This window comes from Haliotis cracherodii, unplaced genomic scaffold (genome assembly GCF_022045235.1).
Source record: "Haliotis cracherodii isolate W230 unplaced genomic scaffold, xgHalCrac1.p SCAF_1, whole genome shotgun sequence".
In the NCBI taxonomy this organism is placed as follows: domain Eukaryota; kingdom Metazoa; phylum Mollusca; class Gastropoda; order Lepetellida; family Haliotidae; genus Haliotis; species Haliotis cracherodii.
The window spans coordinates 59,267,035-59,292,232 of record NW_027266264.1 but is presented as its reverse complement, the minus strand read 5'-3'; the positions used below and the strand labels follow the sequence as shown (position 1 = coordinate 59,292,232).

At 45.0% G+C, this 25,198-nt stretch overlaps 1 protein-coding gene across 1 annotated transcript in view; it reads right to left on the bottom strand.

Annotated features, from left to right (window-relative positions):
- Positions 1 to 25,198, bottom strand: part of LOC139456448 (uncharacterized) — a 43,191-nt gene that overhangs the window by 7,768 nt on the left and 10,225 nt on the right. Inside the window, exons 6-14 of the mRNA XM_071238163.1 lie at positions 23,389 to 23,475; positions 23,148 to 23,284; positions 22,176 to 22,325; positions 17,648 to 17,780; positions 15,652 to 15,762; positions 15,095 to 15,219; positions 13,093 to 13,384; positions 3,320 to 3,495; positions 1,010 to 1,152 (exon numbers count right to left, since the gene is read on the bottom strand). Coding sequence (XP_071094264.1) covers positions 1,010 to 1,152; positions 3,320 to 3,495; positions 13,093 to 13,384; positions 15,095 to 15,219; positions 15,652 to 15,762; positions 17,648 to 17,780; positions 22,176 to 22,325; positions 23,148 to 23,284; positions 23,389 to 23,475 — 1,354 coding nt within the window. The remainder of the gene's footprint in view (positions 1 to 1,009; positions 1,153 to 3,319; positions 3,496 to 13,092; positions 13,385 to 15,094; positions 15,220 to 15,651; positions 15,763 to 17,647; positions 17,781 to 22,175; positions 22,326 to 23,147; positions 23,285 to 23,388; positions 23,476 to 25,198) is intronic.

Genomic DNA, 25,198 nt, shown 5'->3' with positions numbered 1-25,198 from the left:
TAGCCCAATTAAAATCGCGCAACGAAATCGCAATCCGGTTTGTTAAACTGTCGTGCACATTTCGGTCGATTTGCAAGATTTGGAAAGCATGTGCAGCGCGAATTCGTTGTCAACAGATATTTTCCAAGTCTTGTCATGTTTTTAATCAAGGTGCTCACTCGATTTTGGACACTTCGCGATGTGAGACCCGTTTTATCACAATATAGATATTGATTATCGATCAGATAGTCTTGACTGGGTGCCGCCATTTTATTTGAAACATATGCACATGATACGAGAATCTGATTGGTCCATAGAATAGGCTTAGAAGGGACATAACTCGTAATAACCACTGGTAGCGCTACGATCGAGCCAAGAATTCCAGCCTAGTTCGGCAAGGGTTGAAACTGGACTTTCAAAGTCGGTTAACTCCCTTGCCTCGGGAAAATGGAGAGAGGGAGATACAATTTACTTTAAATTGCACGTCCTGAGAGAGGGAGATACCACGTATAATTGCATGTCATGAGAGAGGGAGATCCAACGTATAATTGCATGTCATGAGAGAGGGAGATACCACGAATAATTGCATGTCATGAGAGAGGGAGATACCACGTATAATTGCATGTCATGAGAGAGGGAGATACCACGTATAATTGCACGTCCTGAGAGAGGGAGATACCACGTATAATGTATAATTGCATGTCATGAGAAAGGGAGTACTTCTTGTGAAAGGAAGATAGAATACAAACTTGAACGTAATCATACTTGAACATAATCAACGGCATGAGAGAGGGAGCATCTTGTAGCGACAATTCCGCCTGGTACCTGAGCGGCGAAATTGCCACCGTTAAAAAGATACAACTTACCATTTAGAGGAGTAGCGAGCTGCAAGAATACCGCCTGGTATCTGAGCGGCGAAATTGCCACCGTTAAAAAGATACAACTTACCATTTAGAGGAGTAGCGAGCTGCAAGAATACTGCCTGGTATCTGAGCGGCGAAATTGCCGCCGTTAAAATGATACAACTTACCATTTAAAGGAGTAGCGAGCTGCAAGAATACCGCCTGGTATCTGAGTTACGAGGGTACCGCAATAAAAAGCGGTGTAAAACAGGAATACACGACTTGGATCTATATTCAGCTGCAGGTTTCGAGAGGTGCCTGTTGCTGTACACTGTCAAGGAGAAAGAAAGAAAATACTTTCATGTGTTAGAATAGACGAAAAATTAAACATACATTTACCTACATAATTCATACTTCTGATACCCAACTGAACAGGCCAGAAAAGCATGTGGTAAGGCGAACCGATAATATGATATTAACATGCAGAGATCCAGCCAACCACTTCGATACATTACCAGACCCTAGCAATCCTATCCTAAAAAGTATTCGACTTGTGAGGTGGGACAATCGTACAAGAACATAAGTGTGTGTAACATCGGTATATACCTTACATGTCTCGATCAGGGTACATACGGGCATAAGTTTTGGGAAAGAGAAATTAGCAAAAAAAATCACATCCTGTTTTCAACTCTCGACATTAATAAACCAAATTAAACAGAAAGTCCACTGTCACGATGTCCTTAATCGATTTAAACCCCTAACACTGTCAACCAGTGTTTATAAACACAATGCTGTGACAACATCTACCAGTGCAATGAAGGTACAGAGGTAGGAGGTGAGGTGAAATTGGGTTTAACGTCGCGTCCAAGATTATTGCAGTTATATAGCGACGTGCATGTACGTGTATATGTGTGTGTGGCTGCTTGTACTAGTCCGGACTGATGCCGATTTATAGTGCTAGCTCACTGAGATACCATGCCGCAGTTTAACATGAATACCCCACTCAGACACAGTATACTGACTCCGAGCCGACCAGTCCTTGTTTTAGCCCCTAAATGCCGAGCGCCAGACAGGGTAACAACAAGTACAATCTTTTAACGTCTTTTTGTATGACGCGGCCCGTGATCGAACCCTGCACCTTCCGCTCTCCGGGCGGACGCTCTACCACAAGACCACGGACGCGGTCTACAGAGGTAGGAAGATTTAGTACTACGCAATATATATTGAACAGCAAAAGAAACGTCACCCCAAGTAACACTGCATGAAAAGTTGTCATTTGAATATCAGGGTAATTTTTGATAAAGTTTCTAAAATTTAACATTACCTTGTCCGGAAAAATGAAATTTGTTGATAAGAAGCAGATGACAATAAAACCGATCGCCCAAACGCATCACGGCACCGGCCATGGTAACCCGATGCACGTGAGTTCCGTGCACATTGAAATGTACAGGCGTTCCCCCATTTCTTGCCCTATAAAAATCCATCCGATCGGATAACGTTCATTCGTTATTGAATTGACAAGATTGACAAGAAATCAGCGCCCCTTAAGCCCATGGACGATTGCAAGCTGGACAAACCGCCCGGCAAGTAGCCAATGCATTTCAAGTCCACGTAAGGACCATATACAGCCTCCAGCAATGGTACCAGACCACCAACACTAAAGATGCCCGACCACGTAGTGGAAGACCAGGATCTTCAAGATCGTCAGATTGTGCGATAGTGTCTTCAAGATCGTTCTGTTACTGCTGCGGAAACTGCTCGACAGACCATGGGGACACACCAGCTACACAATATAGTGCGGACACCATGCGTCGACGATTGACGAGCAGACACCTCCACTATCACAGGCCACACCGAGGACCCATTCTGACACCACGTCATCGCCGGAACCGTCTTCAGTGGGCAACAAAGCACCAGCATTGGCACCACCAGCATTGGAGAAGAGTCCTCTTCTCAGACGAGAGCTTTTACTGTATCTGAAAAGCAGATGCCAGAGAGTCTGGCGACGCCATGAGGAACGTTATTCGGATGCTTGTGATGTTGAGAGAGACTCGTGGGGTGGTCCGAGCATCATTGTGTTCGATGGAACTGGTCTTGCACAGAGGGTCGGTCCAGGGAGGGGCAATGGTGTCACAGCAGCTCTGTACATAGATCAAGTCTTGAAACCACACGTCAAACCTCATTTGGCACGTCGCGGCAACCACGAGTTTCAGCATGATAACGCCCATGCCCACACTGCGAGAGCTACAAGAGACATCCCCCGAGTCTCAACAAGGGACTTCCTCGAGTCTTGACCAGACAATCCAGTGATGGTATCATGAGCATCGATCTACAAAATTGAGATACGATGACGTGCATCAACCAAGTGAGCGAAACTGACGACCCGATCTCGTTAGTCGCCCCTTAGAACAAGCAAATGCGCCTTTTACGGCAAGTATGAGTTGCTGAAGTTCTATTCTAACCCGGGTCTTACAATCGGAACCCTAAAGAACACTAACATTGGGAAAAAGAGAGTCGGCGTCTCGTTCTGCTGATGTGTGATTGGTCACGTGAACCATGACTAAAGCAAAGCACGTGCGGAAACCAATGGAGACAAGAAGCCCGATAAACCCCAGGAACACCACCAAGTAGCGTTTGGGGCAGTCGACGCAGCAGGTCATCGCTTTATCTTGACCTGGAAAATATTAAAAAAAATATTCTTGTAATCTGAAACTATCGGTAGATATATACTATGATAAGTATTATGTCGTTAATATACATCCATTGATCCATTACCACGTTGGACACTTTTAGACATAGGCTGTCAGTGCTGCCATAACTTTGGCGAGCCTCAGATATATTTTAGCTTGTATATCTGTGAAAATGTACCCGTGGACTACTTACAGAAATATAATACATTTTGAGTACGTCAAATTGGCCGGTGCGGGCTAGGTAAAGACTCTGTTTTTAATGTGTATATTATAAGGGTCGAGCAGGATAGATGCAAATTCTGCTTCAACTGTGTACGTCAGGATGGCCGGGAGGGTGCACGTATACATTCTGCTTGTATTATGTACGTCAAGATGGTCGGGGCGGAATAGACATACACTCTGCTTGCATTGTGTACGTCAAGATGGTCGGGTCGGGATAGACATACACTCTGCTTGAACTGTGTCTATCAGGAGGGTCGGGGCGGGATAGACATACAATCTGCCTGAACTGTGTCTGTCAGGAGGGTCGGGGCGGGATAGACATACACTCTGTCTGAACTGTGTGCGTCATGATGGTCGGGGCGGGATAGACATACACTCTGCTTGAACTGTGTCTATCAGGAGGGTCGGGGCGGGATAGACATACACTCTGCTTGAACTGTGTCTATCAGGAGTGTCGGGGCGGGATAGACATACACTCTGCTTGAACTGTGTCTATCAGGAGGGTCGGGGCGAGATAGACATACACTCTGCTTGTACTGTGTCTGTCAGGAGGGTCGGGGCGGGATAGACAAACACTCTGTCTGAACTGTGTGCGTCATGATGGTCGGGGCGGGATAGACATACACTCTGCTTGAACTGTGTCTATCAGGAGGGTCGGGGCGGGATAGACATACACTCTGCTTGAACTGTGTCTATCAGGAGGGTCGGGGCGGGATAGACATACACTCTGCTTGAACTGTGTCTATCAGGAGGGTCGGGGCGGGATAGACATACACTCTGCTTGTACTGTGTCTATCAGGAGGGTCGGGGCGGAATAGACATACACTCTGCTTGTACTGTGTCTGTCAGGAGGGTCGGGGCGGGATAGACATACACTCTGCTTGAACTGTGTCTATCAGGAGGGTCGGGGCGGGATAGACATACACTCTGCCTGAACTGTGTCTATCAGGAGGGTCGGGGCGGGATAGACATACACTCTGCTTGAACTGTGTCTATCAGGAGGGTCGGGGCGGGATAGACATACACTCTGCTTGAACTGTGTGCGTCAGGAAGGTCGGGGCAGGACAGACATAGTCTTTCTAGGAATGTGTGGGATGATTGGCGCTTAGTGAACTTCACTGATCAAGACTTCCTTGTTTTCCGCTGATAATATTACAGATGTCTTCAAATATCAAACGAATGACCTTATATGAGATTGTTGTGATTACTTCGCCATGTTACTATTAATATCGTTTCCGGAGTGAAGTATGACACTTGCGGATATTCACTTTTATCAGTCATCTCTTCCAACACCATTGTATCACTATCGCACTTGACGTGAACCACAGGAAGTCATGCGTGTAGACGAGATATCGTCGCAGTACAGGGCAGTACATGGCTTATGGATTGATCATGTAATTTGTATAAATCGGGACTAGTCCATGTGCCGTTTCTTTAATACTGAAGTCGTTTCATTGCGAAGGTATTAAAGTTGTGTGTAGTTCATTATTCGGAACATTCGGAAGGTTTTTTTCTGGTGGTTATTACAACGGAATTCGACTTGGGCCATAGTTGGATTATGCACGTGTGTTTATATCCACCATGTAGGTTGAAAGTGTTTATATAGCAGTTGCTGTCAAAATTATTTGAGAGATGGATAAGTGACGTTTTACTGTCACTGAGGTGCCTCGGGTCATAGGGAAGGTGCATGTGGAATATGAATCAAAGAGCAATACAATGTTTCTCCAAGCGTCATGTCAATAGCGGTGCCACACATTCCCCAACGTACCTGCTCACAGAATGACCTAGGGTATGTCAAAGGATAACAGAAGCCCACTACTTGGATGCACCCGTCCAGAGAAAGGGGTTTGCTGCAGCAATACCTTCCACGATGTACAAGAAGTGTCAGAGGGCAAGATTCCGACACAGATAGTTCGGAAACATACTTAAGTATTAACCAAGTATCTAATAAACCTTAAATACTATAACTATAGATATACATAAGTCACCGTCCACATTCACGATGTATCATTGCGTTTTGTGTGCGAAATTATTCAACCAAACAAATATTACATGCACATACATGTAGATTTTCGATAAACAATCAAATATTCTACGCCCCATATTTCTTATCCACACAGTAGAACAGAGCTTATCTTTGTATCAGATATTTTAAAGGTAAACATTTGTAACATTGCACAAAACTTTAAGATGTTTTTATATGCCTACTAAAATTCTTTTGGCACGCAATGCATTTTTATGTGCATTCTTCGACCAAGTGGATATTTTGGTTTCTAGATTCGTTACCACCATTGTTAAAAACTACAACTCTGTTTTTGACCATATTTACAGTAAGCTTCGACACTTCAAAATAACTTCCTGAAACATTTATTCGCTTTTGCAAGTTAGTTTCGGATATAGTAGTATACCATTGGTGCAATTATGTTTTAATATGCTTATTCCTTCATGAAAACGGGAAAAGGAAAAGGTTTAATATATATCCTTGGCGAACACCGATGTGAGTGAGAGTGAGGGTGAGGATGAGGTTGAGGGTGAGGGTGAGGGTGAGTTTGGTTTAACGCCGGTTTGAACATTATTCCAGTGATATCACGGCATGTCAGTTTAATGTTGGAGGGAAGTCCGATGTAACGTAGGTCTTAGACGTCTACCACTTTGGTGAAACCCACGATCACGGGTATGGTGCTGATTAACCTAGAAGTATGTAAAGGGATTCAAACCAACGATCGTAGGTTTCTGGCGTGCCCAAATCTGCACATGACATCGTGACCCCACCGATGTTATTCATACAACTTTCCCATATATGGTCTGTGTTCGAATACATACCTTCACATCCTTATAAAACGAACACAATAACTTTCCATTTCGACTAATCCACGCCTTTGAAAGAGGAACCACATCTTAGCTCTTTTTTACAGGGTCAAAACGTTTTTCAAAATCTACAAATAATTTCCTGCTACACCGATAAGGTTAACATGCACATGATAACACGTAATAGAAATAGGCGCATTTCCGCCTTTCCTCGCTTTCAGTGTCTGTTGGTAACTGGATCCGACTGACCTGGGACAGTGTTGTTAAAGCGTCAGTAGAATATTGTCAATTGTATATGACTATATTGTCATGCGCCTTGTTCAGATGAAGTGGCAAAACATATTTTTTCTATTGCAGTATTGACGACGTTCTAAGATCTGACATAGTTGTAATGTGAAACCAGAAAAGTCATGGCAACAGTTTTTTCGATAGCTTCACGATATAATTCTGATCTGTGATCTATAAGAGATAATAGGTCCACTTACCTCGTATCATACAACGGGACTAAAGCGGATAATTTGGGAGATTTATCTCCCTGGCTCTTGGATCACCCTGTAGAAGATGAACTTACTCTGCTGTGCTCATAGCATTGGGCAGCTTTCCGCTTCCCCCAGTGCAGGCGTAGCGGTCCACAGACAACCGCGGAAACAGTTGACGATTGAGTGCAGCTGTTTGCAGTAACACCCAGTTCTATTGAGTGTTGTGTGACTTCCTGTGGCAGTGAGATACAGACTAGTGTGTGTTCTGTGACTACATGTTACAGTGAGATGCAATCTATTGTGTGTTGTGTCACTACATGTTACAGTGAGATGCAGTCTGTTGTGTGTTCTGTGACTGCATGTTACCATGAGGTGCAGTCTGTTGTGTGTTCTGTGACTACATGTTACAGTGAGATGCAGTCTGTTGTGTGTTCTGTGACTGCATGTTACAATGAGGTGCAGTCTGGTGTGTGTTCTGTGACTACATGTTACAGTGAGATGCAGTCTGTTGTGTGTTCTGTGACTGCATGTTACAATGAGGTGCAGTCTGTTGTGTGTTCTGTGACTGCATGTTATAACGAGGTGCAGTCTGTTGTGTGTTCTGTGACTGCATGTTACAGTGAGATGCAGTCTGTTGTGTGTTCTGTGACTGCATGTTACAATGAGGTGCAGTCTGTTGTGTGTTCTGTGACTGCATGTTACAGTGAGATGCAGTCTGTTGTGTGTTCTGTGACTGCATGTTACAATGAGGTGCAGTCTGGTGTGTGACTACATGTTACAGTGAGATGCAGTTTGTTGTGTGTTCTGTGACTGCATGTTACAATGAGGTGCAGTCTGGTGTGTGTTCTGTGACTGCATGTTACAGTGAGATGCAGTCTGTTGTGTGTTCTGTGACTGCATGTTACAGTGAGATGCAGTCTGTTGTGTGTTCTGTGACTACATGTTACAGTGAGATGCAGTCTGTTGTGTGTTCTGTGACTGCATGTTACAGTGAGATGCAGTCTGTTGTGTGTTCTGTGACTGCATGTTACAACGAGGTGCAGTCTGTTGTGTGTTCTGTGACTGCATGTTACAGTGAGATGCAGTCTGTTGTGTGTTCTGTGACTGCATGTTACAGTGAGATGCAGTCTGTTGTGTGTTCTGTGACTACATGTTACAGTGAGATGCAGTCTGTTGTGTGTTCTGTGACTGCATGTTACAATGAGGTGCAGTCTGGTGTGTGACTACATGTTACAGTGAGATGCAGTCTGGTGTGTGTTCTGTGACTACATGTTACAGTGAGATGCAGTCTGTTGTGTGTTCTGTGACTGCATGTTACAGTGAGATGCAGTCTGTTGTGTGTTCTGTGACTACATGTTACAATGAGGTGCAGTCTGTTGTGTGTTCTGTGACTGCATGTTACAGTGAGATGCAGTCTGTTGTGTGTTCTGTGACTGCATGTTACAGTGAGATGCAGTCTGGTGTGTGTTCTGTGACTACATGTTACAGTGAGATGCAGTATGTTGTGTGTTCTGTGACTGCATGTTACAGTGAGATGCAGTCTGTTGTGTGTTCTGTGACTGCATGTTACAATGAGGTGCAGTCTGTTGTGTGTTCTGTGACTGCATGTTACAGTGAGATGCAGTCTGTTGTGTGTTCTATGACTACATGTTACAATGAGGTGCAGTCTGTTGTGTGTTCTATGACTACATGTTACAGTGAGATGCAGTATGTTGTGTGTTCTGTGACTGCATGTTACAGTGAGATGCAGTCTGTTGTGTGTTCTGTGACTGCATGTTACAATGAGGTGCAGTCTGTTGTGTGTTCTGTGACTGCATGTTACAGTGAGATGCAGTCTGTTGTGTGTTCTGTGACTGCATGTTACAATGAGGTGCAGTCTGGTGTGTTGTGTGACTACATGTTACAGTGAGATGCAGTCTGTTGTGTGTTCTGTGACTGCAGGTTACAGTGAGATGCAGTCTGTTGTGTGTTCTGTGACTGCATGTTACAATGAGGTGCAGTCTGGTGTGTTGTGTGACTACATGTTACTGTGAGATGCAGTCTGTTGTGTGTTCTGTGACTACATGTTACAGTGAGGTGCAGTCTGGTGTGTTGTGTGACTGCATGTTACAATGAGGTGCAGTCTGTTGTGTGTTCTGTGACTGCATGTTACAGTGAGATGCAGTCTGTTGTGTGTTCTGTGACTGCATGTTACAATGAGGTGCAGTCTGGTGTGTGTTCTGTGACTACATGTTACAGTGAGATGCAGTCTGTTGTGTGTTCTGTGACTGCATGTTACAGTGAGATGCAGTCTGTTGTGTGTTCTGTGACTGCATGTTACAGTGAGATGCAGTCTGTTGTGTGTTCTGTGACTGCATGTTACAGTGAGATGCAGTCTGGTGTGTTGTGTGACTACATGTTACAGTGAGATGCAGTCTGTTGTGTGTTCTGTGACTGCATGTTACAGTGAGATGCAGTCTGTTGTGTGACTACATGTTACAGTGAGATGCAGTCTGTTCTGTGACTACATGTTACAGTGAGATGCAGTATGTTGTGTGTTGTGTGACTTCATGTAACAGTGAGATGAAATCACAAACACACATACGTACATGCACGTCGCTATATAAGTGGAATAATCACCGACGTTAAACCCCATTTCACCATCTTATATAGGTGTCCTGATACAATTTGATTACTTTAATAATAGTTGGTTTACTAAAATAATATATGTCTGCATATTTACTGCTTACCTATTTAAAGTATTTACATAAGAATAATACAATAAATAAATAATTAAGTTTATTACTAATTAATAAAATGCATTATTTTGGTAATCTTACATTATTCCAATTCAAGGGGCCTTCTCCCCCTGCTTTTTGGTCCAGGGTCAAAGGGAAGCTACTCTTACTGGTTTAATAGTGCAAGGTAACCTAATTAGTGTATTATTCAGTCTTTGCACTTCACGTGCACTAAACAAAGGGAAGTAATCCATGTTTCAGCTGAATTTAGTTGCTACATCCTCTTTTCATTCACACAACCACACCAGTAACACGCTTTTCCCTCCCATCCCACCCATTACTTCTCATTTCAAACATATATACCTGTATAACAATTCCTCAGTTGATAGTTTATCTAATTTCATGTATTTGTATGCTTCATGTATCAGGAACATGTTCTGCTGCTTGTTTTCCTTTGTATTGTAGTTGTGGACAAGTTAATATATGCGAGGCAAGAGCTGTCCTGGCACAAACGTGTCGAACAAGTCACGGGTTTGTATGTGCACAAAAGGTGAGATGATCCTGGACTGGCACATTCTACACATTACATCGCACGACAATTGGTTTGTATGCGTCGCGGAACACTTTTGGGCTGGGAGTTGTGATTTTGGTGCTTTGGGGGTCTTTGAGGCATACCCTCTAGGCTCTATTGTATAATGGTGGTTGTAGAGCCTACAGCAGACCCCCTATGTGCTTTTCCCTGAGGGGTCCCATCATTTGGCTCTGTATGGATTACCCTCGGAGCCGCGTTTGCTGTTCTGTCCGGGCACCTTCGGGTTGACAGTCAGCCGTGTTTAGCGTTTCCCAGCCCGGAGTGTTCTCCAGTCCTTGTACTTTTCTGTATATAAACCTGTGGCCTTACATCCAACTCAAGTCTTTGTGTTTTTTCTTTCAATGGTGCAGCATCTATTTCTGCAAAAGCATTATCCTAAAATAATCCGAAACAGGCTCCGTTTACTCCATACGTTATCAATATCTGCCGAAGGCTTTCTCAAAATCAATGAACGCGCATTGTTTTCTTTTTCCGACCTTTGAGAAGTTCAGTTGGAGTGTATACTGTAAAAACATGATCTAACGTTTGATAGCCTTTTCTAAATCCTGCCTCTGATTCAGATATTCGTTTTTCCACAGAAATACCTAACGCGTGATCTGAGTATTGAAATAAACACATTTTCTGCACAGCTTATTAAACTTATCCCACGATAGTTTTCTGCATTTCAACGATCTCCCTTAATTTATACATGGGGCATATAATCCCTTTGAGCCAAACGTCCGGTAAAAACCAGGTCTCTAAGATAATATTATGTAACGATACGTATAACTTAATCAAGTTTACATTAACAAGTTTGTTTAGGTCATAAACAATTTCTGATTCTAGTCATGCATTTGTTATCGAGAACAATTTCATCTTCAAATTCTACTTCATTTAAATCCTATAATGATTACTAAAATCATCTTTAACTGCTGAATGGTCCATTTTCCTCTGTAGGTTAAATCTTTGTAAATCTGAGAACTTTTTCAAAGTCATCTCCTGATTTGTTCTCCCTCGCCAAGGACGATAAATCCAGCTACATTAGGCCTAATCTTGTTCTTCTTTCTCCTCCCACATCCAAATTTATCTTCCCTGTGACTTTGAGATAATCTCCTCAAATTTTCCCCTCCCATATTAGGTTATTCCTCACACTTCTCATCTGTGTGCCGCTCATAAGATCTTTCTACGTATCTGTCTCTTTATTCATCCTCCCCACCTAATTCTGAAAATAGTCAACCCCATTCATTCTCAATGACGATCCTTTTGTAGTCTCTTCACGTTCTCTTTTCTTTCTTCTTTGCCTTCTCACACTTAGTGCCCAGGAAACCAGTACTATCCTCACCAGTACTTTACCCACTCGCCTGTCCTTAGCCCACACTCTCTTCTTAACAACACTACCCGTGAAGATCCCGGGGTAGAATAACTCTTCAGCAACCCATGCTTGTCATAAGAGGCGACTAACGGGATCGGGTAGTCAGGCTCGCTGCATGTCATCATATTCCAATTGCGTGGGTCGATGTCGATTGTCTTGGGCAGACGCGGTTTTTTACAAACAGCCGTCATATAGCTGAAATATTGCTGAGTGCGGCGTTAACCAACCAACAAACAAACTTTACAACACCGATCATCTTCTCCATGATTTACACAGATTCTCTTCGCTCTCCCATGCATCTGACTCACAAGTGTATTCAACTCTCTAAACCTCCGCTCCATTTTCCTCTCATTACTACAAAGTGTAATGATAGTTTTGTGCCTACCAGGTGCTTGTTGTTGATTTTGTGAGAGTATTGTGTCAGAAGGGGGACTGTCAGTGCCAGATGTAAGTCTTGATGTAGGGTAAGGATAACTCACGCTGTTTAACTGTATTTCGGTATTAGTTGTTGATCAGGTGGACGCCCTGTTGTTTCGTGTCATTTGATGATGTCAGGCAGAGCTAATCGTTCAAATCACTTTTGAAATGAACATTAATGTTCAATAAGTTGTATAAAAGTGATCTCGAACCCGTAAAACTGCTCTCCAAATATGCCTTAAGTTCACATCAAGCCGTATATCACGTGAGCATGCTTATGGTTCTACCGAGGTGACACCAACAGCGGCGTAAAACCAAACTCAGACACTGACACAGTGACACAAAGAACATATTCATTAGTCTTTTATAATACCCTTGTAGTGGGATTTATTTACAAACGATATGTACACAGCTCCACGACAATGGGAGATTTTCACAGACCACTGCTGTTTCATATACAGTAAACTACGGTTAAAACGAACACGCTTATAACGAACTGACGGATATAATGAACTTACTTTTTGGTCCCGACTACTTGCTGTAGTCATGCTGTATATGTACTTATAACGAACTACGGTTATAACGAACTAAAATTTGTAGTCCCATTGAGTTCGTTATAACCGTAGTTTACCGTATACATATAACTCGCACCACCGCCATACCCCTACAGACCCAACAAACAATTAACCCTCGCTGTGCTTTGTGACTGCCAACATCCCTTAAAACCTCGGTACACGATTTTGGCTGACTGGTATGTGTGATGCAATACTAGCACAACAATCTGTACAATCCCAACACTCAGTTTATCTCATTCGTATGTAATAATCTGCAAATATCTACAAGCATTGCAGTCGTCGTCAAAATTGATAACATTTCACAATAACGCAGTTGTCTAAATACAATCGGTCAATTTCTGATAAGGGGTCTTTAATATACTGGTGTATTGAATGACACATTTGACAACATGGTTGCGACATGTATTTAGTATGTATATCAAATAGTATTGAGGAATCTAGTTGTTGAACCATACTCGTAACTGTCGGCATCCACAAGCTGAGGTCGATGAAGCCGTAAGCGCCTCCGTAACAGTCTTGTGGTCTCGTAATCATCGTCGTCGTCATTAGCGACTGGTTGAGGAATGGAGACTGACAACGTTGACGGGGACCCTGACCAAGGTTGTCGCTGTCCGGATGCGAAGACAGCGTAGACGATGACGCCAGCGAAGTGGATAGAGGCGGCGATGATGAAGAGTCGTTTCCATGCCGTTTGGATGTCAGCATGGTCAGACTATGAGCAGAAATAGGTACTATTACAACCAATTCATATTGTAATAACATAATCATGATGGTTAGAGCTAAAACAATAGCATGTGAAAATACATTGTTTTATATGCAGGGATTAAAATTACTACGTGTATTTTCTCGTAAACTAAGCCGGAAAAACGATGTCTCACGTGTTCTCCAATTCTATCGGCGATTCAGCTACAAATATCCAATAATAGAACTTTCTGGAATTTGGTTGGAATGGTCGAAATAAATTAAATATGGAAACATTATTATATCACGAATAATATATTCCAATATCGCGTTATTCTAGTTCAGAGACACAGGGGTATTGGGGACATATCCCGCATCGATGGAACCGCGGGGCAATGGAGACCTTTCCTGTTTTGAAGGACAAAATATTGGGGGCTTATCCAACATCAGAGGACGTATAGGGGTACTGGGGGCTTATCCAACATCAGAGGACGTAAGGGGTACTGGGGGCTTATCCAATATCAGAGGACGTAAGGGGTACTGGGGGTTTATCCAACATCAGAGGACGTAAGGGGTAGTGGGTGCTTATTCAAAATCAGAGGACGTAAGGGTACTGGGGGTTTATCCAACATCAGAGGACATACAGGGGTACTGGGGGTTTATCCAACATCAGAGGACGTAAGGGGTACTGGGGGTTTATCCAACATCAGAGGACGTAAGGGGTACTGGGGGTTTATCCAACATCAGAGGACATACAGGGGTAGTGGGTGCTTATTCAACATCAGAGGACGTAAGGGGTACTGTGGGCTTATCCAACATCAGAGGGCGTAAGGGGTACTGGAGGTTTATCCAACATCAGAGGACGTAAGGGGTACTGTGGGCTTATCCAACATCAGAGGGCGTAAGGGGTACTGGAGGTTTATCCAACATCAGAGGACGTAAGGGGTACTGGGGGTTTATCCAACATCAGAGGACGTAAGGGGTACTGGGGGAGTATCCAACATCAGAGGACGTATAGGGGTACTGGGGGCTTATCTAACATCAGAGGACAAACAGGGGTAGTGGGGGAGTATCCAACATCAGAGGACATACAGGGGTACTGGGGGCGTATCTAACATCAGAGGACACACAGGGGTACTGGGGGCTTATCCAACATCAGAGAACATACAGGGGTACTGGGGGCTTATCCAACATCAGAGGACACACAGGGGTACTGGGGGCGTATCTAACATCAGAGGACACACAGGGGTACTGGGGGCTTATCCAACATCAGAGAACATACAGGGGTACTGGGGGCTTATCCAACATCAGAGAACATACAGGGGTACTGGGGGCTTATCTAACATCAGAGAACATACAGGGGTAGTGGGGGATTATCCAACATCAGAGGACAAGCAGGGTGCTGAGAAGGACACTGCATCGGAGGACATACGTGTACAGGTGAACTATCATACATCAGAGGACACAGGGGTACTGGCGGCTTAACATGTGTCAGAGGACACAGGGGTACCGGCGGCCTAACTTGTGTCAGAGGACACAGGGGTACTGGCGGCCTAACTTGTGTCAGAGGAAACAGGGGTACTGGGGACCGGGCTTGTATCAGAGGACATAGAGACACTGGAGGCCTAACTTATATCAGGGGACAAGCTTCCCTCGATTCATCTCAAAGAGAATAACAGAGAACCGGGGCCTGAAGGCTGTGGCATCTTAACAAAGGCTGGGGAGTGACGGTGTAACTTACGGCCATGTCCCTCACGAAGTAGGCAACCAGGGTGCTGAGGACGGCACCTAGCATCCCTAGTCTAGCCAGACCTGTCACTACGCTGGCATACTTGGGGGCTATGTCAAGAGGATTCACCTGATAACCTGATGGGTAAAAAGCAGATATTGATTATTGAATACAGAAAAAATAGACATATGAAAAGACTTGACTAAAATGGGTAGTGTTTGTTTAGCACACTTGGAGTTAGAGTAGTGCCTTGGATTTGGCTCTGTTGACCACGCAAAACCTCACAAAACATTCTGGGGATAAATATTAAAATGTCAACATTCCGTTTCCAATTAAATCTAAACCTATAACAGACATTGCTTGTAGTGTCAATAAGTTTTCCCATTGTGGTCCATACTTCCAACACACATTCACGTGGGAACAAGACGTTTCACATTGTAGCCCTTGTAAAGGCCCAACATATTTTATATGTGGATAATGTTGACATTGATTAAAACGATAGATATTTTTTTCCAAATGCAATATGTCGAAACCTGACATACACTGGGATATTTACGTGGATGTTTTACCTGAGATTGCAAAGCCACTGAAGCCGACCCCCACACAGAGCAGAACGAAAGCCTTTTTCCAGTCGTCCATGAACGCGATGGCCATCACACAGGTTGCCTCCACACCGAACCCTGCAACAGAGCCCTTCATGTGACCACACAGGGGACAGGGGTAATTACCACACCGAACCCTGCAACAGGACCCTTCATGTGACCACACAGGGGACAGGGGTAATTACCACACCGAACCCTGCAACAGGACCCTTCATGTGACCACACAGGGGACAGGGGTAATTAGCACACCGAACCCTGCAACAGGACCCTTCATGTGACCACACAGGGGACAGGGGTAATTAGCACACCGAACCCTGCAACAGGACCCTTCATGTGACCACACAGGCGACAGGTGTTATTACCACACCGAACCCTGCAACAGAACCCTTCATGTGACCACACAGGGGACAGGGGTAATTAGCACACCGAACCCTGCAACAGGACCCTTCATGTGACCACACAGGCGACAGGTGTTATTACCACACGGAACCCTGCAACAGGACCCTTCATGTGACCACACAGGGGACAGGGGTAATTAGCACACCGAACCCTGCAACAGAACCCTTCATGTGACCACACAGGGGACAGGGGTAATTAGCACACCGAACCCTGCAACAGGACCCTTCATGTGACCACACAGGGGACAGGGGTAATTACCACACTGAACCCTGCAACAGGACCCTTCATGTGACCACACAGGGGACAGGGGTAATTAAAACACCGAACCCTGCAACAGGACCCTTCATGTGACCACACAGGGGACAGGGGTAATTAGCACACCGAACCCTGCAACAGGACCCTTCATGTGACCACACAGGGGACAGGGGTAATTACCACACTGAACCCTGCAACAGGACCCTTTATGTGACCACACAGGGAACAGGGGTAATTACCACATTGAACCCTGCATTAGGACCCTTTATGTGACCACACAGGGGACAGGGGTAATTAGCACACCGAACCCTGCAACAGGACCCTTCATGTGACCACACAGGCGACAGGTGTTATTACCACACCGAACCCTGCAACAGGACCCTTTATATGATCTCACTGTTGACAGATGTAATTTCCATACCGAACAAAGAAACTGGTTCCTTCATAAGCATCGATCTAAGTAATTGGGATACGATGACATGCATCAACCCAGTCAGCGATACTGACCACCAGATCCCGTTAGTCGCCTCTTACGGCAAACATGGGTTGCTGAAGACCTATTCTATCCCGGATCTTCACGGGCCACTTCGGGCGGTCGGGTAGCCTAGTGGTCAAAGCGTTCGCTCGTCACGCCGAAGACCCGGGTTCGAATCCCGACATGGGTACAATGTGTGAAGCCTATTTCTGGTTTCCCCCGCTAAATATTGCTAAAAGCGGCGTAAAATCAAACTCACTCACTCACTCACTCACTCACGGGCCACTTCCTTCAGATGACCACACAACTTAAATTTGTTAGCTGGGTTACCAAATTGAACCCTGCAACTTGTTTCTTCATATGATCACACAGGGGATAGAGTTGATTACCATAACAAACCCATTGTACTGTGAGGTAAGTGTGATGGTATTCATAATATCGTGAAGTATGTTTGGTGGTATTCATGGTATCGTGGGGCCAGTATTTGGTGGTATGAATCGTAGCATGAGGTAAATACTGTGGTTTGCACCGTATCGTGAAGTAGGTATGAAGGTATTCATCGTATCGTGGCGGAAGCATATAATGGTATCATATCGTGGGGTAATTGTGGTGCTATGGATCATAACGCGAGGTAAGTGTGGTGGTATTCATAGTATCATAAGGAAAGTGTGGTTGTATTCATGGTATCGCGAGGTAAGAAGTATTGTGGTATGTATCGTATGAAAGAAACTTCTTATGCCATTGACGTACTTGGGGAACAGGGATTCACGAAGATGTACACAGCCCACGGCCTATGCCTGAGACATGGTGGGTGGTGACACATCAGTGACCTACCAACTGATTCCGAGAGCTTCCTGGCTACCGTTGTAGAAAATAGGCCTCGTCTGATGAAGGTGTCTACTACAACACCGCCCGTTATCACCACAATTGTCATCAGGACGTGGGGTACAGCCGACAGAAACCCGATCTGAAACACGTGTACACATCAAAATGAACACAGTAAACGTAAACACAGCAGTGGCAGCGTCAGTAAGCACAGCAGTGACAGTAAACATGGCAGTGACGATAAGCACAGCAGTGACGGTGACAGTAAACACAGCAGTGACAGTAAGCAAAGCAGTGACAGTGCCAAAAAGCACAGCAGTGACAGTGAGCAAAACAGTGACAGTGACAGTAAGCACAAGGGTGACAGTGACAATAAGCACAGCAGTGTCAGTGACAGGAAGCACAGCAGTGTCAGTGACAGTGACAGTAAGAACAGCAGTGACAGAAAAACACAGCAGTGTCAGTGACAGAAAAACACAGCAGTGACAGTGACAGGAAGCACAGCAGTGACAGTGACAGTAAATACAACAGTGACAGTGACAGTAAGAACAGCAGTGACAGTAAGCAAAGCAGTGACAGTGACAGGAACCACAGCAGTGACAGTAGGCACAGCAGTGACAGTAAGCAGAGTAGTGACAGTGACAGTAAGCACATCAGTGACAGTGACAGTAAGAACAGCAGTGACAGTGACGGTAAGGGCAGCAGTGACAGTGACGGTAATCACAATAGTGACAGTGACAGTAAGCAGAACAGTGACAGTGGCGGTAAGCACAGCAGTGACAGTGACGGTAAGCAAAGCAGTGACAGTGACGGTAAGCACAGCAGTGACAGTGACGGTAAGCACAACAGTGACAGTGACGGTAAGCACAGCAGTGGCAGTGACGGTAAGCACAGCAGTGACAGTGACAGTAAGCACAGCAGTGACAGTGATAGTAAGCACAGCAGTGACAGTGACAGGAAGCACAGCAGTGACAGTGACAGTAAGCACAACAGTGACAGTGATAGGAAGCACAGCAGTGACAGTGACAGTAAGCACAGCAGTGACAGAGACAGTAAGCAGAACAGTGACAGTGACGGTAAGCACAGCAGTGACGGTAAGCACAGCAGTGACAGTGACAGTAAGCACAACAGTGACAGTGACGGTAAGCACAGCAGTGACAGTGACGGTAAGCACAGCAGTGGCAGTTAGCACAGCAGTCAGTGACAAGAAGCACAGCAGTGACAGTGACAAGAAGCACAGCAGTGACAGTGGCAGTTAGCACAGCAGTGACAGTGACAGTAAGCACAGCAGTGACAGTGACAGTAAGCACATCAGTGACAGTGACAGTAAGCACAACAGTGACAGTGACAGTAAGCACAGCAGTGACAGTGACAGTAAGCACAGCAGTGACAGTGACGGTAAGCACAGCAGTGACAGTGATAGGAAGCACAGCAGTGACAGTGACAGTAAGCACAGCAGTGACAGTGACAGTAAGCACAGCAGTCAGTGACAAGAAGCACAGCAGTGACATGGACAGGAAGCACAGCAGTGACAGTGACAGTAAGCACAGCAGTGACAGTGACAGTAAGCACAACAGTAACAGTGATAGGAAGCACAGCAGTGACAGTGACAGTAAGCACAGCAGTGACAGTGACAGGAAGCAAAGCAGTCTGTGACAGGAAGCACAGCAGTGACAGTGACAGTAAGCACAGCAGTGACAGTGACGGTAAGCACAGCTGTGACAGTGACGTAAGCAGAGCAGTGACAGTGATAGGAAGCACAGCAGTGACAGTGACGTAAGCACAGCAGTGACAGTGACGGTAAGCACAACAGTGACAGTGATAGGAAGCACAGCAGTGACAGTGACAGGAAGCAAAGCAGTGACAGTGACAGGAAGCAAAGCAGTCTGTGGCAGGAAGCACAGCAGTGACAGTGACAGTAAGCACAGCAGTGACAGTGACTGTAAGCACAGCAGTGACAGTGACGGTAAGCACAGCAGTGACAGTGACGGTAAGGGCAACAGTGACGGTAAGCACAGCAGTGACAGTGACGGTAAGGGCAGCAGTGACAGTGACAGGAAGCACAACAGTGACAGTGACGGTAAGCAAAGCAGTGACAGTGACGGTAAGGACGGCAGTGACAGTGACAGTAAGCACAGCAGTGACAGTGACAGGAAGCACAGCAGTGACAGTGACAAAAAGGGCAGCAGTGACAGTGACAGTAAGCACAGCAGTGACAGTAACAAAAAGGACAGCAGTGACAGTAAGCACAGCAGTGACAGTGACAGGAAGCACAGCAGTGACAGTGACAGGAAGCACAGCAGTGACAGTGACAGGAAGCACAGCAGTGACAGTGATAGGAAGCACAGCAGTGACAGTGACAAAAAGGGCAGCAGTGACAGTGACAAAAAGGACAGCAGTGACAGTGACAGTAAGCACAGCAGTGACAGTAAGCACAGCAGTGACAGTGACAGGAAGCACAGCAGTGACAGTGACAGTAAGCACAGCAGTGACAGTGACGATAAGCACAGCAGTGTCAGTGCCTGTACCGTCGGTGACATCGAACTATAGTAGACGATATATTACCTCCATTAACTGATTTTCAAATGAGATGAAGCTGGTATGTGTAGATATGTAAATGTACCCTATCAGTGATTAAGTATCTATATGTCCAACATTTCGTGAAGAATTATTGTCCCATTCCAATATGTACATGTATGAACCTGTTCAAGAGTGAGTGTTGTTGCATTCTGTTGTCAGTTGCATCAAATATATTGGCATTAGCACTATACTAAATAAGCAAACCTATTATACGTTATAAGTGAGAAACTGAATAAGTCGTATTCACGGAATACAGGTGGTTAATGTGGGCAAACGGAAAGCTTTCATCAGCCTTGAGCAAACCTTAGCTGTTGGTATATTTAAATCAGCTGTGAGCGGCCGGGTAGCCTAGTGGGTAAAGCGTTTGCTCGTCACGCCGAAGACACGGGTTCGATTCCTGACATGGGTACAATGTGTGAAACTTACTTTTACTGTGGACATGCCTACATCAGCTGTGGGCATAATTACATCAGCTGAGGGCATACTTACATCAGCTGTGGGCATACTTACATTAGCTGTGGGTATACCTGATAAGCTTTGGGCAAACTTACTTTTACTACGGACATACCTACATCAGTTGTGGGCATACTTACATCAGCTGAGGGCATACTTACATCAGCTGTGGGTATACCTGATAAGCTTTGGGCAAGCTTACTTTTACTACGGACATATTTACATCAGCTGTGGGTATACTTACATCAGCTGTGGGCATACTTACATCAGCTGTGGGCATACTTACATCAGCTGAGGGCATACTTACATCAGCTGTGGGTATACCTGATAAGCTTTGGGCAAGCTTACTTTTACTACGGACATATTTACATCAGCTGTGGGTATACTTACATCAGCTGACGGCATACTTACATCAGCTGTGGGTATACCTGATAACCTTTATGCAAAGTTACTTTTACTACGGACATACATCAGCTGTGGGCATACTTACATCAGCTGTGGGCACACTCACATCAGCTGTGGGCACACTTACATTAGCTGTGGGCATACTTACATCAGCTGTGGGCACACTTACATTAGCTGTGGGCATACTTACATCAGCTGTGGGCACACTTACATAAGCTGTGGGCATACTTACATCAGCTGTGGGCAAACTTACTTCAGCTGTGGGCACACTTACATTAGCTGTGGGCATACTTACATCAGCTGTGGGCACACTTACATTAGCTGTGGGCACACTTACATCAGCTGTGGGCAAACTTACTTCAGCTGTGGGCACACTTACATTAGCTGTGGGCACACTTACATCAGCTGTGGGCAAACTTACTTCAGCTGTGGGCACACTTACATCAGCTGTGGGCACACTTACATAAGCTGTGGGCATACTTACATCAGCTGTGGGCAAACTTACTTCAGCTGTGGGCACACTTACATAAGCTGTGGGCATACTTACATCAGCTGTGGGCAAACTTACTTCAGCTGTGGGCACACTTACATCAGCTGAGGGCACACTTACATTAGCTGTGGGCACACTTACATCAGCTGAGGGCACACTTACATTAGCTGTGGGCACACTTACATCAGCTGTGGGCAAACTTACTTCAGCTGTGGGCACACTTACATTAGCTGTGGGCAAACTTACTTCAGCTGTGGGCACACTTACATTAGCTGTGGGCACACTTACATCAGCTGAGGGCACACTTACATTAGCTGTGGGCACACTTACATCAGCTGAGGGCACACTTACATTAGCTGTGGGCACACTTACATCAGCTGTGGGCAAACTTACTTCAGCTGTGGGCACACTTACATTAGCTGTGGGCAAACTTACTTCAGCTGTGGGCACACTTACATTAGCTGTGGGCACACTTACATCAGCTGAGGGCACACTTACATTAGCTGTGGGCATTCATACTTAAAGTGTGGACATAATCCCTATTTTTGCTGTGGGCAAACCTTCGTCAGTTGGATATCTTTAAGTTACGTCACCTGTGGACATACTTACTTCAGCTGTGGTCATGTGGAACACCTCTTTGAAGTACTGGGGTTGCTGTGTTATCAACATTGAGAAGATCCAGTTCCGACAGAAGGCGCCGACAATGATGGCGTACACAGGAAGTGACGTTAGGATACCCCTCCACGGAATTATCTCCTCCTACAAGATTGAGACGGAACAAATGAAACACTACCCGTTCTATTTCAATTACTCATAACTTATAATAGGCGACACAATGCAAAGGTCTGCCTCTGTGGTCTGGTGGTAGAGCGTCTGCCTGGAGAGCGGAAGGTTGGGGGTTCGATCCCCGGCTGCGTCATACGATAAGATGTAAAAGATGGTATTTGTTGTTACCCTGTCAGGCGATGGGAATCAAGGGGCAAAAACAAGGACTGGCCAGATCGGAGTCAGTTTACTGTGTCCGAGTGGGGTATTCATGTTAAACTGCGGCATGGTATGTCAGTGGACTTTCACTATAAAATCGGCATTAGTCCGGGCGAGTACAAGCAGCCACATGCACGCGCGCGCATGCTCGTCGCAATAATCTTGAACGCAATGTTAAACCACATTTCACCTCACCTCACCTCACAAAGAAAAGGACTTTATAATGAATGCGTAAGTTGTCATCAGCCAAGATCTGTTGTCACACCTTCATAGTATGGCACTGAGTGAGTGAGTGAGTATGGTTTTACGCCGCTTTTAGCAATATTCCAGCAATATCATGGCGGGGGACACCAGAAATGGGCTTCACACATTGTACCCATGTCGGAAATCGAACACGGGTCTTCGGCGCGACGAGCGAACGCTTTAACCACTAGGCTACCCGACCGCCCCTCGCCCTCAATGAAGAATTGTTTAAACTTAACAAACACACGGTTTGTAATCGATGAGAGAACGAGGAAAGCGTTGTGTGTCATTGTGGATGTGGGTTGTACAGACGTTTGACGTCTTGTTGATTTAATACACAGATTGGCACCGTACCTCCGCCTCAGGGCTGTTAATGGCGACGTGATCTGTGTTGAACAGTCCTCTCTCCCGCTCCCCCAGTCTAGGGTGAAGTGTCGGTTTGTCATAGACACAGGCCATCCAGACCAGTGACCATACCACACCACACGCACCTGCAGGGCCAGGGCATAAAACAGTTGATATCATGAAATAGGTACAAACAATTTGTAACAGAATTTAAAGCCTCACAATTATCAAGACGTAAGTGGACACGTACCGTAGATGTAGATGATGCTGTTCCAGCTGACGTAGCAGGAACAAGCGCCCGTTGTGATAAGGGCGATGGCGGGGCTGATGTATGCACCTGCATTGTGAAATTTCCAGTGGAGCTTACAGCATATCAATTGTGATAGGCATTACTTAGAAGTTGACGGATGAAAAGGTAGACAATCTATGGATAACAACTTATTCAATAACTGTAAAGGCGATATTTCGGTACAGATCCTTATACCGTTGTCAAACAAGACAGTTTTGCTTGTCATCATAGGGATCTATACCGAAACGTCGCCTTTACAGTAATTAAAGAAGTTGTTATCCATAAATTGTGTCTATAAATCGTATGCTCATTAAGTCAACTTTACATGTGAAATATCAATTGTTTATAAAAAAACAACAATAATATTTATAACATACAATAAATGTGTGAAAATACTTGGATATTAGTATGTGCTTACACATCCAACGCATAAAAATGAAATATCAAAATATGACTAAGTTGTATGCTATTGTTACAAGTTTGTTACAGTATATGAAATGACATATGGATCTGTAAATATCGAGTCTGGACTAGACAATCCAGTGATTGATATCATGAGCATCGATCCACGCAATTGGGCATCAACCAACAAACTGACCACCCGATCCCGGTAGTCGCCTCTTACGACAAGCATGGGTTGTCTATTCACGAGTTACTGGAAGAGTAGAGTTGCAATATTGTAACAGTGTAACATAGTGTACTAGTCATCTAGCCTTCGTGTACAGTACGTGTACATTTTGTTACAGGATTTTACAATACACTCTCCAGAATAAAAGGGTATATATTTGGAATAGATGATTACTGAAATACAAAGAGGAGTCGACATGTTGACGGTGCATTGTAAGGGTAAAAAACCAAGATAGACGACAGAGTTTGTAGTCAAAAGTCAAAACATGAACGTCTAAGATAAACTGATGAATAATGGATCATGCCGCCCGATCATTTCTCGACTATGCTGTCTAGTGACCCTTCCATGGAGGATATGAGGCGGCGTTCTGGCAGCCTTTGTAATCCCACCCAATGTCATGACAGACATTCCCCTCCTTCAAATCTGTCATGTTGTCTAAATTACGTTTACGTTCGCATGACGTTTGTTAGGACGCCTCCAGACACGCAGAATCTGGACCGTCAACAAACATGACACGTGACCATCGATTCCCCCAGTCTGTACGCTCTGGTTAAACACCAGTGGCATCTAGCTAGAATGTGTCGGTTTGTTAACGGTAGTACAACATGTTGTCGCCGAACATGCAGACTAGCATCTCTGACTTTAGTCAACAGCATAATTGTCAACTCTCACGCATCTCGCGTGAGTCACGTGCATTTATCGCCTATGTCACGCTCACACGCAAGGTTGGGAAATTCTCACGCATTCATATCAAATGTAGATAAAAATATTTTGAAACGCTTTTCTCTTTCGATTTATCGCGATTGCAACCAACACGGCGAGACTGGGTTCATTCTTTCCCCTTTCGCGCAATTATTGTTTTTATTTCAGAATACATACTCTCTAAGGCCATTAAAATGGTCTTAAAATAATTTAAAACCAGTTTTCGCCAGGGATGCTTAGACCCCCTGCGCCCCCCACCAGGGTTTAGCCCTGGGCCCACTTGCACAAAGCGATTTTAGCTACAACTATTTTTAGCCTATGTTAAAGTATGGGAGTTACGATCATCTTAGCGCTAAGATCGCTTTGTGCAAGTGGGCCCAGTACCCAGCGGGGCTTGCACCCCCTGCACCCTGGCTTCTCGCTCATTTGGACATCCAGGGG